Genomic DNA, 19,081 nt, shown 5'->3' with positions numbered 1-19,081 from the left:
AGGAAGCAAGGAAGGAAGGAGGGAGGGAGGGAAGGAAGGAGGGAAGGAAGGAAGGAGGGAGGGAGGGAAGGAAGGAAGGAAGGAAGTCATCAATGTTGCAGAGTAAACATATTCTGCCTCGTTATGTTTTTTAGCTCCTCACTAAGTGTCTCAAATGGTGTTTTTTATTGTTTAATTTCATATCATTATTATCATTATCACGATTATTAATAATAATACTTTCCCACCACATTTACATTATTGAGTAAAGACTTAATATTAGTCTCAATACTCGGACATTAAGTATGTCTTTGTTTTTAACATGAAGAAATACTTCAGCATCACGTTCAGATTCCAGCTACACACGGAGATATTAGAACGTATTTCACCGTCCGTCTAGTTGTGATGAATCATCTCCATCAGAGAAACCGCTGAACGCTGCGAGACAAGAGTCCAGCGGTTACAGTTGGGACGCAATCATCAAATTGATCTGCTGTCGACAACTGATCACCTTCTGCCGGAGCATGTCGTTCTCCTTCTCCATCGCTCTCATCCTCCCCTCCATCTCTTTCAGCTTGAAGTCTCGGCTGGAGTCGTTGTTCTTGGAGCCCATGAGCTGACTCTCCAGGGAGCGCTGAGTGGCGCTGCTTTCCTTCAGAGACGCCTGCAGAGAGACGACACACACACACACACACACGCACACGCACACGCACACGCACACGCGCACACGCACACGCACACGCACACACACACGCACGCACGCACGCACGCACGCACACACACACACACACACGCACACACACACATAATGTCGTTAGATCTTCTGACGAATTTTTGAAATTCACACAATTAACTCCAAAATGTATTATCCAAGCAAGAGCCTTTTCTGTTTCCTTTTCTTCTGCCGCTCAGCGCGTTGAGCACCGTACCTGCAGCTGTCGGTTGTTTTCCCGGACGCTTCCCAGCAGGAGGTCGTACTGCTGAGCCTGGTCAGCTTTGAAGCTCAGATCTCTCTCCAGAGACTCCTTCTCGCTCTCCAGGCGCTGAGACGACACACAGACACACACATGTTGTCGATAAGCGGCTCGATCACAGATCGTGTTTTCTGAGTTAGTTTCTAATTTCGTCAATTTTAGTTTAAATTCGGCACCGGTGCCAGAATAACTTCTTAAACACTTTTACTCTTTATTTCGTCTTCGTTCTTGTTGTTTTACTTTTTTCTATTTTCGTTGAATCTTAAGGATAAAAATACAGTCATATTATTATTGTTATCATCATATAACATACACAGGTGAAATAGCTCAAAATAAGTTTTCTCAGCTAATTTCCACAACTCATTTCTATCTTTAAAGTCATGAATATTATGTCATATTTTTACCCGCAGGTCCTCAGACATGTGGAGCAGCTCCTCTCTCAGACTGCTGAAGGTGGACAGCAGCAGACGCATGCTCTTATCTGCAGTGAGACGAGTCTGCCACAAACACACAAAGATCAATCATGATTGTCTTATTGTAAGTAATCAACTCGGGAACTTTCGTGGTCTTTTAAAAATGTCAACGCTCACTCACCTGCAGCAGGTAGCGGATTTGTTGTTTGGTCAGTTCAGTGGCTCCTTTGGGCAGCAAAGCCTCCACCTCCTCTTTCTCCACCTGAACACACACACACACACACACGCGCACACACACGCACACACACGCACACACACACACACACACACACGCACACACACACACACACACACACACGCGCACACACACGCACACACACACACACACACACACGCACACACACGCGCACACACACACGCACACGCGCACACACACACGCACACGCGCACACACACACACACACATACATACAATCGAAATAAATTAAACACATCGGATGCATTTATCAGATGTGTGTGACGCAGGTTTGTTTCTCACCTTGTAGTCATTGTATGGATCCAGCTGGTGTTTCCTGTAACACAAAGAAGAGGAAAGACACAATGAGGACGACGGCGTAATGATGTGTGTGTGTGTGTGTTCTTGTACAGCTATCTTTGTAAGGACCATCTTAGACCTTCAGAGTGAGGACATCTTGGGAAAGTGAGGATATTTTGGCCGGTGCTCACTTTGGGACAGACCTTCAAAGGCTTGTCTGACGGTTCAAACCAATCGGCAACCTCTGGTGCTGGAAAACGTGCAGGGAGATAGAAAGAAAGTGCAGAAACCTGCACTTCCTCAAATGGCCACTGGAGGCTCCGAACGCGAGTGAATGCCCAGAGACCTGTTCAGCAGCCTGCAGTCCAGTCCGGTTCACAGAATGTTTGTCTCAGAGGAATCAATCACGGCTTCCTCGTTGAGCTAACGAGTTCAGCATTTTATGTTTTTTACAGAATCTGACCTCCCTCAGCAGAGGCCAGCTTGTAAATGTTTGATATCAGGATTTGTGGTGCAGTCGACCCTCCAAATAATCTGTTAATCTGTGAGAAAACCCTGCATGATGTCGATAACAGTTACGCTCCAATCTTTTAAAATGCCGCCCCGCTGTGGAGCGACGAGTCATACTTACTGTCCACGGATCTTGGACACGTGCTCGGAGATGCAGGAGTGGATGTCGCAGTTCTTCCTGTAGACCTCGGCCAGCAGCTCACCGAAGTAGCGCGTGTCCATCTTGGCCGGCTGCGGAGTCTCCCTCAGCTCGGTCCTCAGCTCGGTCCTCACCTCCGACCTGGAGATCTTCTCGATGGCCGGCTGCTGCTTGTGCTGAATGACGTTGATAATCTCCACCTCCTCCACCTCCACCTCCTCCTCCTCCTCTTCTTCCTCCTGGAGGAACAGGTCACAGACAGATACTCAGCCACCGTGTGTTTACGTCTGCTGTACGAGAAGAGTTAGAACTCTTTGCTGCCATGTTTTGATCCTCGTGAGCTTCAACTAACAGTGCTGTGAAAGACGTGGAAGATCACCAGTGAGTGACGTATTAACAGGTTAGGTCAGCGGTTCCCAAACTTTTTAGGCCGCGTACCCCCTTCTACATCCCGACCGGGTTCGCGCACCCCCCCCCCCTTAATAAAAAAAAAAAAAAGAAGCAACAGAGCCTTTTAAGCCTTCATAGCCGCATAAGAATCTGACCAATGAGAGAACAGTTTGCTCGCGCGTGGCATTTGTTTACAAGATTTAGTCCGCTGTTAAATGTTGCAGTGTGAACACAAACCGAACAAAGGAGCAACTGCAACAAAGCAAACGAACTGAAGGTGTGAAAACGCTCTGAAACACTGCAACAAAGTTTCAATAACTTTCAGTGAACGAGGCGTCACTTTTAAAGAGCAATCAGGATGCGAGGACACACGCACAGGCTCAGAGGCAGATTATCACATTTAATTTACAATTAATGAGCGCCTAATGCAGCCAGGATGTCTTCGGACAAAGCATCGATGCGGAGACACAGTGTTGTTGGACACCGGGATCATGTCCAACTTGTTTGCTTCTTTCCCCCCAATCATACATTCCACCATCTCTCTGGCAGCTGGCGAGCTCACGTCTTCAGTGATTGTGTGCGGTAGCCCCTTTCTCGCTATTCTGTAACCAGATATGAAGCCCGTAGTGCGTCATTTATAGACCAACACATGAATGAGACTGCATTTGTTTTTGGCTGTTTTGTAACTCCTCCAATTTGGATATAAACAATGTAAGGGGCTTTTGACTTGCACTGGCATGCTTGGTGTTCAGGTGGCGACGTAAATAAGAGCTTCAGACTGTTAGCCAGAACCTCACTGCACACCACGCACTGTGGCTTTGGGGAATCTGCGTTGCCAATCCAAATGAAGCCCAGACACAGATACTTTTCATCATATTTCCTCTTTTTTTCCCAGTCTGATGCTCACTCTCGTTTCCTCTTTTTTCACCTTGACTCCGCGATGGGCCGATGTGCTCCCGATGTGTCTGTGCTATCCCTTCCTCCCTTTCGGTCTCCTCCGTCTCATCTTCCTCTGACTCTGGCTCGATTTCTTCTCCCGGTCTCTCCCCAACGCACCTCTCCGTTCCCCTCGCCTCCGATTCCTCTCTCTCTCTCTGTCCCTCTCCTCTTTTATGACTGATAGCTTCAGATGTCCCACCCGACAGTTTTTAAATTAAAATTACATTTTTTTTAAATATTTAATATTATTACACCATCAGACCGCCATTACACTTTTCCTCTCGCGCACCCCCTAGAGGCAGCTCGCGCACCCCACTTTGGGAATCCCTGTGTTAGGTCATACTGGTTATAACCTACTGTTATAACCTACTGTTATAACCTACTGTTGCTGTTACTGTTACGCCTTCACACACACACACGCACGCCTTCACACACACACACACACACACACATGCCTTCACACACACACACACACGCACGCCTTCACACACACACACACACACACACACACACACACACGCCTTCACACACACACACACACACGCCTTCACACACACACACACACACACGCCTTCACACACACACACACACACACGCCTTCACACATACACACACACACGCACACACACGCACACACACCCCCACCCACACACACACACACACACACACACACACACACACACACGCACGCACACACACACACACACACACACACACACACACACACACACACACACACACACACACACACGCACACACACACACACACACTTGACCTCCATGCCAAAAAAAGACGTTACTGTAACAAGCCCTTCAGGCTCAGCGCTAAATTAAGAGATTAGCTGCCTGCAATATTATTAGAACATTCTTATTTTCATACAAACACTTTTATGGGAGTTCATTTTTGACATTATATTTTCTAACATCCCATAATGTCCTCTGCCTCTCGGGAAGCCAATAAGCTCAACAGCTGCAGATGGATTTAGCCGGTTAGCTCCTCACTCTGTTTGACTTTCCAAAGTAAAAGCCTGTTGTATTTCGTTTCAGACTCGTTTTTGTCACGACATATTTAAAATGTACAGTGAACAACACCACAGAGGCTCCGTCGTCCTGCATTAGTGACACATTGCAGATGTTGCTCTACACAATGCTGTCTTCTTAATACTCTCGCTCATCTTAGAATGAAAGAGGAGATCGATACTAAACAGATAAGTTACACTCATTTGGAAACATCGGGTAAGAAATAAATGGAGGGATTTGTACTCTCTTTCTTTCACGTCTTAACACTGCGAACATTTCGTCTGATGTCATTCCTTCTTGAAGATCCAAACCGTGGCTTTGCAAAGCGGTCCAGCCAGATCCCACAGGAGCCCGGGGGACGGTTCAGACCCAGACAGGTAAAGTTATTGTGCCATTGGAGAGCCACCAAAACCTGCATGGAGCCTGCAGCGCTTCAATACCAGCTTCAGTTTCTGTTGACATGTTTGTTGGCTGTATTGGATCGTTTCTGAGCATGCAGGGGGGCAGAACATTAGAAACAACTCTCAAGCTTCTGATTTAGAGGATTTAGAGGAACAGAAACAGTCCAGATGCTGACGTTCTCCGTCTCTGTTGTTTTAAAGTGTGGCCCTTCCTGTAGACCACACCCACGCAGCAGAAACATAATAACGTTACCAGGAAACTCGACTATTGTTTCCATTAAAAAAATAAATAAAAAAACAAGAAATTACCCAGAAGGGAAGAACAACATAGGAAGTGAGGTGGAAAGATGTCAGGTCTGATTCCAACGCTGAACTCCGCTGAGTTACTGTGAAACCAGGAACCAGGACTCTGTCATGTGTTGTTCAGGCCAAACCGCAGCGCAAATATGTAGAACTGTTCTTTTATTGGACTTTGTGCCTTGAAGGAAAAAGACTGTCAACAGTCACTCTTCCAAACACCTGATTCAGTGCAGCTCAAAGGCGGCAGATCTCCTCCAGGGTTGAGAGTCCAATCACTTCCACTTTTTCATTTTCATGAATGCAAACTCTCTCTAGCGTAAAAACTAACTGTTAACCGTGACTAAATGTGTATATGTCTCAATGAATCACACACCTGAGGAGTTCTTCTCATGGGAGCAGGTCTCCCGGTGTTTGAATCAGGGCGGGGCACGAAAGTTAAGTAACACATAACTCTGGAATCCGACAGTGAGAGGTTGTAAATTCAAAAAACCCCGCCTGACGGAGCTCAAAGCTCACCGCAGGACCAAAGGTTGGTACTTCTAGTCCTGTTACTACCCGTGCTTCTGCCGTTGGATTTTTAAATGCAAATAAGTGTGCGGCGGGGAGGAGCGTGTCCGAATGTGATCACATGGAGGAGGGTGTGGCAACACGCCCGTCATTCCTGCAGAGAAAAAGTAGAGCGAGGAGACGACAAAACAGAACCATCGGCTGGTTCTCACCAGACACGCTGGCATCACCGCTGCTCATTTCACAGACTTTTATCTGTTCTAAGCTGAATGTGAAGCAGGAATGAGGGTAATCGTTTCTCTCTTGCCATAAAATTCTCGAACAACTCTTATTATCCTCCATGTTCCTGTGGACATAATGTGCGGTTGCTACTTCACCAGCCAATTAGTCGTTCAGGTCACAAAAGAAACCAACAACTTGGCAACACTACCTGGAGGTGTCTGCTGAGACCGTGTTTCACCAGTGACACCACACCCTTCATTCACACACCGGAGGCTGAGTATTTGTCAGTTATTGAATTAGCAGCAGCAGGAATGTGGGAGAGTTTAAGTTTAGCCCGTGGGCGATGCAACGATCCTCTCTGTAACTGTCCACACAAGATTCCTGGCAATCTGGCACTTGCACCACTTTTCCAACACAATTAGTGTGTAAATGTGGGATTTTTTAAACACGAGAAAAGCTGCTGAAAATAGACTCCATCTCATTGCCGGTAGACGACTCGTGCCTTTCCGGTTTTATTCTGGAGTTTGACGTCACGAACGCACCGAAAAACTAAGTTTAGTCACGAGTAGGAGTGTAACGGTTCACAAAACGCACGGTTGGGTACGATGCAGTGGAGCCACGGTTCGGTACGTTTCGGTTCAGTAGAAAACTATAAATGCAGAGAAATGTACTTGATTTTAAAATATATTTATTCATTACAACTAACATCATGAAGTTATTCTTTGACTTTGAACAATGATGGAACTATACCTGAGTGACTCATCTTCTGGGGTGTCTTCTTAGCAACACATCAGCATAAAAAACAAAAACTGCTCCTTATTGTTATGTAGTATTGTTACTTACATCTTGCAAAAGAGATTTTTAATCTCAATGGGACGACCTGGTTAAATAAAGGTTTTTTTTTTTTTTACTTTTTTATTTTTTTTTATTTTTTTTTATTCAAACGTATTCGGTTCGTCATGTGTACCGAACCATGAGCCTCGTACCGAACGGTTTAATACGAATACGCGTATCGTTACACCCCTAGTAACGAGATAAAATGCTACAATATCTCCATCTTTTTTTTTTCTCTCTTTCAAACTCGTTGCAACAATGTGTGGCCGAGATGACAAAGAGTCGCAGAAGTCGTACCTACGGAAAATAAAGCGCCGTAATCCTCAGATATCCCACTAAATGATTTTGTTTGTAATCAACGTCATCATGAACGAGGAAGTATGAACACACACATTGGAGATGGATGGCTCAACAAACACGCACATAAGTACTTCAGTTACGGCACTTCTGTAGTTGTTTCAACCCAAACAACCATCTTTTTCTGAACCTAACTAAGTTGTTTTGTTGCCTCAACTTAACGAAGTTGTTTTGTTGCCTCAACTTAACAAAGTTGTTTTGTTGCCTCAACTTAACGCAGTTGTTTTGTTGCCTCAACTTAACGAAGTTGTTTTGTTGCCTAAACTTAACGAAGTAGTTTCCTGTGAAGACGGAAGTTTATTCAGAAAAGACTGTATTCATGTAACGAGCAGAAATTGACACGTGTTGCTGGACTTTCGTAGGAAAACGCACAAAGAAATGAGGCGAAACTTTGCGCATTGTACCAGGAAAGTGGTGAAGTTTAGCGTCTCCATCCGGGTCTCATGTTTCCATCACTGCAGATAAATTCCTTTGACTACTGCAGAGTCGCTGCAATGAATGCTGATCGTAACCTTTATCTGCTGTTCATGTTCAGGGATCAGTGAAATGTCTCAGGTCGACTCTGACAGAGTTTAATATGCAGCTAACCCGCAGACGCGACATTCCAGAGATCCACTGCAGACCTGAGCTCACACTGCGCTGCAGAATGTGTGGGCGGTAACAGCAACCTCGTGATGGTGAAGGTCAACGTGTGTGTGTGTGAGTGTGTGTGTGTGTGTGTGTGTGTGTGTGTGAGAGCTGAATCAACACATTTCCATCTTATCAAGTCATTTCTGTCTAAATCAACTCCTAAAACTGTGCTTTCTTACAAGCAGGGTTCTTAAACATCAAATTAAAATGACCTTTCAAGGACTTTCCAGCCCCAAATCCCGACAATTCAAGGACCTAACTCGACATAGTTTGATAGTTTAACAAGCGTCTTTGGTGACGACACAAGTCGCTGAAAGTTCGCTTCACATTCGCTTGCTTGCCGCTGTTGGTCGTCAGACAAAACAGTATCTGAGGAGGTAACTTTGGGCTCCATAATGGCCGATTCCCACTTATTTCTTTCTCATTTGAAAGCCTAAATATTGACCAACCAAAAAAAAGAGATTTCTCCGTAACAAAGACAATCACAAGTTGCAGCCCCCCCCCCCCCCCCCCCCCCCCCCCAGACATAAGTCTACTGCATCAAACGTCCTGTAGTTGTGATGAAACACCAGCTTTTCTTTCAGGTAAATTCAGGTAAAAGCAGAATTTCTCTGTTACAAACAAAACAAAGAAATCACTCAAAGTCTCTTCAGGGTCACTGATCTGGTTTCACTTATACAGGCTGTGAAAAGCAGCAGTAACCCAATAATCCCACTGTGTGTGTGTGTGTGTGTGTGTGTGTGTGTGTGTGTGTGTGTGTGTGTGATCCAGAGGTCTCTGCCTGCTGTTCATTGTGTTGAGCTGTGCGCTCTGTGTACACTTATGGTTATGAACATATGTCACGCTGGTGTTTGTCTCCCTGCAAGTCTCTTCTCCTCCTCTATTTATGGTCAACAGTCAGAAGCGACATCAGAAACCTGGACAGCTGCGTCTGCAACACAACCGATCAACGCAAAAGCCGACATCGAGCCTTTGCAAAGTTTTATGTAACACACAGCGATGAGAACTCGCCGCTCAAAACCAGTTACAACACGCAGCGGCAAATGATTCACTTTGTTCATCTGGAAACGCAGCACACGAGCAACCAGATGGTTCCGATCAAGCTGTTCAGGTTTCCTTCTCCCTCGTTGAAGGAACGAACATCGTCTCAGATGTGAATCACATCAAAACTGTTATTTACACACAGATTGAGTTCAACTCGCAATGATTATCGTTTTGATCGAGCCGTCTGTGTCATAAAGTCTCGTTTAGCGAAGTGCTTTTGGCAGCAGCTGTACGTCATCTTCTCTTCTCACTCTTTATGATCTGCTCATGGGAAACATTAAACCACATCGCCACTCCTTCGCTGTCCTGTCATTAAGTGAGAACGCTTCACACGAGCGGTGAGAGAAGCCTCTCAGCTGAGCAGAGGGGAAAGAACATTCAAACTATTTGGTCTCGCTCCCATAATGCTTCAGTGTAATCTGGGTTTAAGGTGTTCTCTCCTAACAGACGACGGATTCCGTCTTCACAGTAGAAAACGTGTCCGTCGGTCACACGTCAAGCTGCTCACACTTTGACCTTCTGATCTACTGAGATGAACTGTTTACACAACTACACGTCATGAAGAGAAAGCAAGGCACCCAGAGGAGAAAGCAGAAGCTATGGCGCTGGTAAAGAAACCATAACAAGGTTTAAAGGTGTATTTGTGTGTCAGGCTTTCACTGCATTGATCTGGAGTCCAGTGAAGATCAAAATCACCTGTCACCTGTCACCTGTCTTATGTCACCTGTCTGTCACCTGTCACCTGTCTGTCTGCTGTCACCTGTCTGTCACCTGTCACCTGTCTGTCACCTGTCTGTCTGCTGTCACCTGTCTGTCTTATGTCACCTGTCTGTCACCTGTCACCTGTCTGTCACCTGTCACCTGTCTGTCACCTGTCTGTCCGCTGTCACCTGTCTGTCTGCTGTCACCTGTCTGTCACATGTCACCTGTCTGTCACCTGTCTGTCACCTGTCTGTCACCTGTCTGTCACCTGTCTGTCCGCTGTCACCTGTCTGTCACCTGTCTGTCTTATGTCACCTGTCTGTCACCTGTCACCTGTCTGTCTGCTGTCACCTGTCTGTCACCTGTCTGTCACCTGTCACCTGTCTGTCACCTGTCTGTCACCTGTCTGTCACCTGTCTGTCACCTGTCTGTCACCTGTCACCTGTCTGTCACCTGTCTGTCTGCTGTCACCTGTCTGTCACCTATCTGTCACCTGTCACCTGTCTGTCACCTGTCTGTCACCTGTCTGTCACCTGTCTGTCACCTGTCACCTGTCTGTCACCTGTCTGTCACCTGTCTGTCACCTGTCACCTGTCTGTCACCTGTCTGTCACCTGTCTGTCACCTGTCTGTCACCTGTCACCTGTATGTCACCTGTCTGTCACCTGTCTGTCACCTGTCACCTGTCTGTCACCTGTCTGTCACCTGTCTGTCACCTGTCACCTGTCTGTCACCTGTCTGTCACCTGTCACCTGTCTGTCACCTGTCTGTCACCTGTCTGTCACCTGTATGTCACCTGTCACCTGTATGTCACCTGTCTGTCACCTGTCTGTCACCTGTCACCTGTCTGTCACCTGTCTGTCACCTGTCTGTCACCTGTCTATCTTGACATTGCCAGTCGATCCTCACCTCCATGTCTGTTATTGTGCTATGGGACTACAGATGAAAAACAGCCTCTCGACTAACGGCGACGAAGGCCGACTGCTGTCTCTTGACCAAAACAACGTTGCACCTGAACACACCACAAACACTACGTGGCATGAACGCATGCGTGAGAGATCAAATAAAGGTAATGGTCATGTATAGTTAACTAAACTCCTGTTTAGGGCCAGATCGGTACTGAGCATGTGCAGACTCTCAACTGTTCTATCGTGGACCGTTCATACGGACTGTACAGAATGTAACATGCCTTTCTTGTCTGATTGTTTTACTTGTTTTATAAACCTTTTTGGGATCTGGACAGCTGATCGGGCAACAAAAATAATGTGATTTATGCATTCTAACATTTTACACACTCAACAATCAAACGTAAAGGTAAAGTCGATAATAAAGAGAATTATTAGCCGCAGCCTGAAGCTGCCAACATGATCTCGGAGATCAAATTAAATGCTTAATTAAATGCTGAGCAGCCGATAAGACGCTCTCTCCTCCAACAGACGAACGAAAAACTAATTAAACATGAAACTCAAGACCGTCTCAGGACAAACGGCATCAACGTGCCGCAGAAAGCCGCCATAAATCAAACTGACAACAGCCATAAACATGACACTGCAGGTTCAAACCAAAAGGAATGCAGCCCAGCAGCAAAGGCCTCTGGGAAAAAAGCGGCAAGCCGGACACACCCCAAGTTTAACACCCGGCCCGAGTGGTTTATCAGTGTTGCCACAGTGTGACAGTGCAGTGATTAGGAGCAGAGAGAGAGAGAGAGAGAGAGAGAGAGAGAGAGAGAGAGAGAGAGAGAGAGAGAGAGAGAGAGAGAGAGAGAGAGAGAGAGAGAGAGAGAGAGCGAGAGCGAGAGAGAGAGAGAGAGAGAGAGAGAGAGCGAGAGAGAGACAGCGAGAGAGCGAGAGAGAGAGCGAGAGCGAGAGAGAGAGAGAGAGAGCGAGAGAGAGAGAGAGAGAGAGAGAGAGAGAGAGAGCGAGGCTGTCGGCTACATGAAGAAGATGCTACTGTAGCTGTTCCCATGTTGAGGTTTCATGCTGACGGGGTGTGTCTCTGCTGAACCAACAGATTCAGGGACTCCACCCCTCTGCATTCTTTTGTTGCAGAGGGGTGCATTCTTTTTTTTGCTCCCTTTGTTCCCTTTTCAGCCAACTGCTGTGAAGTCGTTTTCTACCTCTGGTACATCAAACACGCTGAAGCTTTCGTGGTCATAGTCTGCGTGGTTTCATTGGACTGTCGGCACAACATTTAAATCAATCATCAATCAAAAAAGAGATTTCAACTCATCGTGGACTTCAGCACCAACGACTCTTCATTTCACTTGGTCTTGAGTCTACTTCTTTTTCATTGGGTGTGGTTGTACATTTGACCTCCACACATGCTCTCATATTGAACTGAGTTTGTGGTGAGTTGGTTGATCAATTAATTTCCTGAATCAGCTAATGTTATTTAGCTGATTCTATTTATTGCCAGCATGTTGACGATCAATTCGCTAGATCCACTTTGTTAGAACCAATCAGACAAAATGCAAACAAGTTACAGGAGAGAACCATGAAGACCTAACTACAGTAGTTGGTGCCAGTTACTCTGTAGTTTCAATGGCACTGCATTGGGTGAGGGGAGCATTTTGACTTGTTTAGGACTCGAAACACGGTCAAGTTTAGGTCTTGGTTCTTGACTTGGGACTTGACACTGGACTAACCTTTCTTGACTTGGGACTTGATTGAGGACTTGCCTTTCTTGAATTGGGACTTGACTCTGGACTAACCTTTCTTGACTTGGGACTTGACTCTGGACTAACCTTTCTTGACTTGGGACTTGACACTGGACTAACCTTTCTTGACTTGGGACTTGATTGAGGACTTGCCTTTCTTGAATTGGGACTTGACTCTGGACTAACCTTTCTTGACTTGGGACTTGACTCTGGACTAACCTTTCTTGACTTGGGACTTGACTCTGGACTAACCTTTCTTGACTTGGGACTTGATTGAGGACTTGCCTTTCTTGATTTGGGACTTGACTCTGGACTAACCTTTCTTGACTTGGGACTTGACTCTGGACTAACCTTTCTTGACTGAGAACTTGTCGGTCTGGAGTTGGCACTTGAGTGCAAACATTTGAGGCGTAAACCTCGCTCTCAGTTTCTCTCATCAACTCGATCAATGTTTTCGAAGAGCGGGATTATCTGCAGCTTGTGGTGACAAGTTTGTGGTTTTAACTAGTCATCTACTTCAGGTGCAGGTGTGGCACACCCAAAAATGTGACCACATCGATGTTAATGTATGATTTCATTTGTGTTTGTTTATTTTGAACAATTTAAAATAATAATGACAGAATGTAATTGTAACATATGGACCATACAGAGGGACAGTAAAGAATTGCAGCGCCGCAGGAGGAACTACTGACCGGAGCAGTTGCGCACAGGTTACTTTAGGGTGTGACTCCCGCTCACTCCTCAGATGTAATCTGGAAGAAGAACTGAACGGCTCGTGTCTGTATTTCTACTGAACTTTACCTGTGTCCTACAGGATATTCATTTTGTTGCTGTGGTACCAGTCCTGGGACCCATAACATAGGTCACAGGTTTTGTTTTTGTTGAGATTAGTTTGTTTTATCCTTAACTTTATTTAGTTTGAGTATGTTTTATATTGGATGACAGAAAGCTGAACTAAGCTAAACTAACAAGGCTGAAGTGGAGCACATACTTGTGTGGTTGCCAGATTCTTCTGAGGGTTTCACCAACAAGAGGGCTTTCATGGGAAGAACTGTAGTGTGTGTGTGTCAGTGGCGGGCCGTGCATTTTATACCTGGGCCTTCACTGCTGTCCTGAAACACGGCTACGGTTATTACTTGTTTCGTGTCAAAATGAAGCCAACACCTGCAGATAGAGTGCGTCTCCTCTCTGCTCTGACTGCAGCTGGGACCGCCTGTGTGTGCTTTGGGGCGGCGGAGGGGCTCACGGCAGCTCGCGCTGCTCGTTCACCACAGTGCAGAACGTACGAGCTTGAACGTCAAAACACCAGAAAAGTCTCCAACAACACCAGAACAATCACTAGATGTGTCACTAGTAGCTTTTGACAAAACAAGTCGCCATGAGGGTTTGGAAAGTCTCCAGATTTAGCGACAAAGTTGCCAAGTTGGCAGCGGCTAAATATGTCCCCAGAACACTGGACGCAACAATGGTTCCTATCACATATTAAACCAAACAAAAATCTTCATAAAAACAAGTTGTACAAATAATAATATATAAACGAGCATATTAAAGCTACTGCAGATGTAAAAACAAACGCATTCACTCACCAGAGCTGCTGTTCACTATTTAAAGACAAAGTCCATCCTCCTTTCTTTGTTAATAAAGAGTTTAATCTCACGGTTGTTCAGTACATCCGTGTGTTTTAGTTCCAGTAAGAAGTCCTTCTCCATTCATGGACGCCAGTGAAGACAGTGGAGCCTCCAGTTGTATTTCTTGAATATGTTTTAATGCGTTTGAGGCTGAAGATGTCCGCTCACAGAGGCAGCAGATATGTTAACATGTCACGCTAGCCCACTGACCAATCACGTACTTGTAGGCCAGCTAGCAGCTCTGACACGTCAAAGAATACGCCCAGCATGTCAAACTAAAGATCTGATTGGTTGAAGACTGACAATCAACAATATCGTCCCCGTTCACTTAAACTGCACATGGCTGCAGGTGAGAGTCTGCAGGCCTCTGGCTCTGTTCTACCTAGAGACACAGAGGTGAGATCTGATTGGATAAAAGCTCTACTTAAAACAAGCTGCACTGGAAGCAGAGCAACTGAGGAAGACAGGAGCTGTGCAATGAGAAAATAAGATAATTTAAGAAAAATTATTAAATTATAAAATAATATATATATTGTTTTTAAATATATATAGCTTTGTGATTCTGTTTAGGCCAGCAGAGAAGGCCTTGCAGGCCCTGACGGCCCGCCACTGGTGTGTGTGTGTGTGTGTGTGTGTGTGTGTGTGTGTGTGTGTGTGTGTGTGTGTGTGTGTGTGTGTGTGTGTGTGTGTGTGTGTGTGTGTGTGTGTGTGTGTGTCCTTGCCTCCTCCTCAGCGCTTAGCTCAGGGCTCTTGATCGGACTGGATAACTGGCTGAACACGGACGACTTCCTGCTGGTGCTCTGAAATAAAAGACAAAAAGATGAGTCAGATTTAAACAGAAAACTTTAGACACAACGCATGACATTAGTTTGAGAAGATGAATAAAATAAACTATGCAAATAAATAAAAATGCTGATTCAGCCTCAACTAACGTAAACGGCTTCAGTAAAATGAATGGATGTGTGCACGTTGAATTCAAAATAACTTTTTGAATTTGAGAGTTTGCAAACTAAAAGTATAAGTGACGATGTTGGTCAACAGCATCCAACTCCACAAAGGTAAATATTGTGCCAGGGATCATACTCACATACACAAATGCAACATATGTCAAATAATTGAAATGTTTATGTTGTATTATGTGTTTTTATTGTGTTAAAAGTCAAGTAACAATACCTGCATGTGTTGTCAACCCTGAGTGCAATATTACAGTCTGTGTTTATGAAGGAAATGAAAAAACCTTTGATGAAGACAAACTGCTTTAAACAGCTGACTGCAGTGTTTCATGTAGCATGGAGGTAGAAAGGAGAGTATGTACCGCAGAGGGAGTGACAATGTAAAGTCTGTAAAAACATGTTTCACTGCTGAGGAATCAACATCAAATCAGAGTCATTTGAAAACACTGCATCGTGATCAGAATGAAAGTGAAGCCGACGGTGACACACGAACTGTAGAGTTCAGTTCACACCAACCAGGTCCCTCATTGTAAATGAATGGGCTTCGTGCTTCTTCCTGAAAATGTGCAGAGGATGTTGGAACTTGTTCTCCGGAGAGTGAGCGAATGAGCGATGAAGTGGCTCACATCCTAAAATACATCAGTCTTATGAAGATCAAATCTTATCTTTGTTATCAATCTATCTATTGATTCGTGTTCTACTAATTTGATAAATAAAGTCAGAAAATAGTAAACGTCAATGACCATCACAGGCTTCCATAGTCTTAACCAACAAGCTATTGGATTTACAATGCAGGGCTCAACAAGAACTTAGAAAAGTGGTTACCAGACAACCAGACATCAGCTTTTTGGTTTGCCGAAACTGACAATACTTTGAATTATAAAGGTATGTGTTTGCAGTTATACGTCAGCTTAATAATGAAAATGTGACATGTCAACTTGACAAATCTCCTTTTCCATTCGTTTGTGATGTTGAAGTTCGTTGAACTTTTGAGGTTCCACTTTTAAATATCGCTAATGCAACAAATATTTTAAATGTATGTATTTTGGGGTGCATGTTTTGCTGTTTGCTGCCCCTATTTTTTTATTCGTTAAAAAGCGATTGCACTGATGCAAACCAAAGTCCCAAGAATGCAACGTAGCAAACCCGGCAATTGTTCTGAAAATCCCAAAAATAAAAGGAGCGATATGCGACTTTCAGAGCTTTAAAATCTCATCAAACAAACATTTACATAAAGACACAGAGGAGTGATGTCTACCTGAGCGTGATCAGAGCTTCGTCTTGCTTTGTTGGGATAGCCGGCTGGCCGCGTGCATGTTAGTGCATGTTAGTGCACGTGAGCGTGCCCCACTGGTTAGCTCACGCCCAGCATATAACACCATGGAAGTGTAGCGCCCCGCCCGCAGGTGAACATAAACAACAAAAAAATAGTTTGCACCGTTAGCGCTGTTTGCACCGTTAGCGCTGTTTGCACCGTTAGCGCTGTTTGCACCGTTAGCTGCGAGCCGCTGTCTCAGGCGTCGCCATGTTGAGAGCCGTTGAGAGGCAATCAAAATACTCCAGATCTTGTATTTTGCCCCTTTATGAAGCTGGAGTGTTTCTTTGTATGAAGCAATTAAACAACCAATTGCTTCATCGTAACTGTTCATTTAGAGTTTCTCTTTTCAGCACTATTATTAAAAAACATCTCAGACGTCAAAATACTGCATGTAGGGACATTAAAGTAACACTAAAGTTGCTCTTAATCTACAGACATTTACAGACTACTGTCCTGTCGATTATACAAAAATAAAGGCCACCCCTCCAGCCAATCAGAATGAAGCATTCTTACAGGGCGTGGCATCATTTTCAAAGGTAGATACTGAACTAAATAAAGCAGGGTAGTTTTGTGTCTGCCGAAGCTCCACTCATCTTCCCAGACGATGAGAACCTGCTGTCTCACCTCAGATAATGACCATCTAACTCAGCCAGGTGGACCAATGTGTTTGCCTTCAAACGTGAGGGTGTGCCACCTCAGCAGAGTCAGACCGGGCGTGGCATCGAACTGAGGCCTGCTCAGTTCCTGTTGATCGTACTGACAGTACGAGTAGCAACGCCACATGCCTTGGCAGTGACTCAGCGTCTATTATCCAATAAGTCAACTGACAAAAAGACAGGAGTGGCACGAGTTTCAAATTCCTTCGTTGACTTCACATTTAAATAAAAGCTCTTCATGTAATAATCAGCACACAATGTAACAAAACTTTGAGCGCAGAACAGAATAACAGTTCTTTACATAGTGTAATAACTTATTACATTAAGAGAATATTTTTTAATTATATACTACAAAAACTATTTTCTTATACACAGAAAAAACAACATTCACTGATCTAAAAATGTCAGAGTTGTAATTATGTATGTGTGCTTGTATTTCTGTTTCTCTGTGTTGTGTTTCTGGTTGTAAAATGTTATTCTACACATAACAAAATAAACAATGGGTTCATAGTAAATATGTCTCTGGCATCATGTATTTATTTTTATGTTAGATGGGTTCCCATTCAAAAAAATAAAATGCCTTAAGTTTTAAAATAATTGCTAAATATTACACTATGCTCTATTATATATATATATATATATGAATATATATATATATATTCATATATATATATATATATATATATATATATATATATATATATATATATATATATATATATATATATATATATATATATATATATATATGCACTATTATTAAAAATATGTTTGCTTAGTTTATTATGTAACAATCTACTTATGATATGATAACTTGTGCACAAAAGTGTTATTACATTATGCGCTCACGGTTTTCTTACATTATGAATATGTATTACATTTGAATTATCACGTTATGGCTTCAAACGACCTAATTACAGCTGTAAAGGTCCGTTTCTTTCATATTTTATATATGTTTAGTTTGTTTAATTTTTTTAACTTTTAGCTGCTGTAAACAGATATTTCTCACTGCATGTTGCTGCTTTTTCTTCACTAAACCACTTTATTAGTCACTGATGTTCGTCTCTCTGAGCTCTGACCTGCAGGATAAAGTGTTAAAAAGTGTCTCCACCGGGAGCAGACTCACCTCCACCGTGCCCGTGTGCTGGTACATCATGTCGGTGGAGTCCTGGCTGCTGACGCTCAGGCGGGGGATGCTCTGCATGTACATCGGGGACACCATCTGCTGCATCATCGGCTGCTGCATGACATAGAACTGCTGCTGCTGCTGCTGCTGCACCGGGATGTACGAGTACTGCTGCTGCTGCTGCTGCTGCATCGGGACCAGGTACCGCACCGTCTCGTAGGAGCTGTTCAGCGCGAGAGGCTGCACCGAGGACACCGGGCTGGTCACCATGGGCTCCTGGGAGGCCACGTTCAGGGTCCGGTAGGTCGTACTCGTGTTGGTCACGGGCTCCTGGGAGGCCACGTTCAGGGTCCGGTAGGTCGTCATCGTGTTGGTCACGGGCTCCTGGGAGGCCACGTTCAGGGTCCGGTAGGTCGTACTCGTCGTGTTGGTCACGGGCTCCGGGGAGGCCACGTTCATGGTCCGGTAGGTCGTCCTCGTCGTCCGGTTGGTTTGGACAGACATCTTTATGGATCACGCAGAGACACTCTAAAGTTTTTAATGAAAAAGTTTCTCAAACAGAACCACGCAGGATCCTCAGGTTGTTGTCTTTTCAGCCCCCGTGTAACTTCCTCCTCTGCTGGGCGCACTGGAGAGGAAAGTCCGGTTGGAGGAGTTCTTCCATGGAGGAGGAAGACCCAACCGGAGAGGGAGGCGCAAACACTGCAGAGGAGGTGGGAGGAGCCCAGCTGACAGGAAGTCACCTGGGTGTCACACAGGTGGATCAGACACTTTACAATGCACCAACATAAATAATAATAATAACTTTATGGATCTATACAGCACCTTTAAAAGTGTACAAAGTGCTTT

General features: G+C 44.7%; 1 protein-coding gene across 1 annotated transcript in view; it reads right to left on the bottom strand.

Annotated features, from left to right (window-relative positions):
* Positions 1 to 18,852, bottom strand: part of pof1b (POF1B actin binding protein) — a 24,701-nt gene extending 5,849 nt beyond the window's left edge. Inside the window, exons 1-8 of the mRNA XM_079283286.1 lie at positions 18,233 to 18,852; positions 14,902 to 14,979; positions 2,533 to 2,789; positions 1,905 to 1,938; positions 1,548 to 1,628; positions 1,358 to 1,450; positions 909 to 1,022; positions 491 to 643 (exon numbers count right to left, since the gene is read on the bottom strand). Coding sequence (XP_079139412.1) covers positions 491 to 643; positions 909 to 1,022; positions 1,358 to 1,450; positions 1,548 to 1,628; positions 1,905 to 1,938; positions 2,533 to 2,789; positions 14,902 to 14,979; positions 18,233 to 18,736 — 1,314 coding nt within the window. The 5' untranslated portion in view covers positions 18,737 to 18,852. The remainder of the gene's footprint in view (positions 1 to 490; positions 644 to 908; positions 1,023 to 1,357; positions 1,451 to 1,547; positions 1,629 to 1,904; positions 1,939 to 2,532; positions 2,790 to 14,901; positions 14,980 to 18,232) is intronic.
* Positions 18,853 to 19,081: the final 229 nt, after the last annotated feature.

This window comes from Melanostigma gelatinosum (genome assembly GCF_949748355.1).
Source record: "Melanostigma gelatinosum genome assembly, chromosome: 14".
In the NCBI taxonomy this organism is placed as follows: Eukaryota; Metazoa; Chordata; class Actinopteri; order Perciformes; family Zoarcidae; genus Melanostigma; species Melanostigma gelatinosum.
The sequence above is the reverse complement of the archived record's forward strand: the minus strand, read 5'-3'. Positions and strand labels throughout refer to the sequence as shown.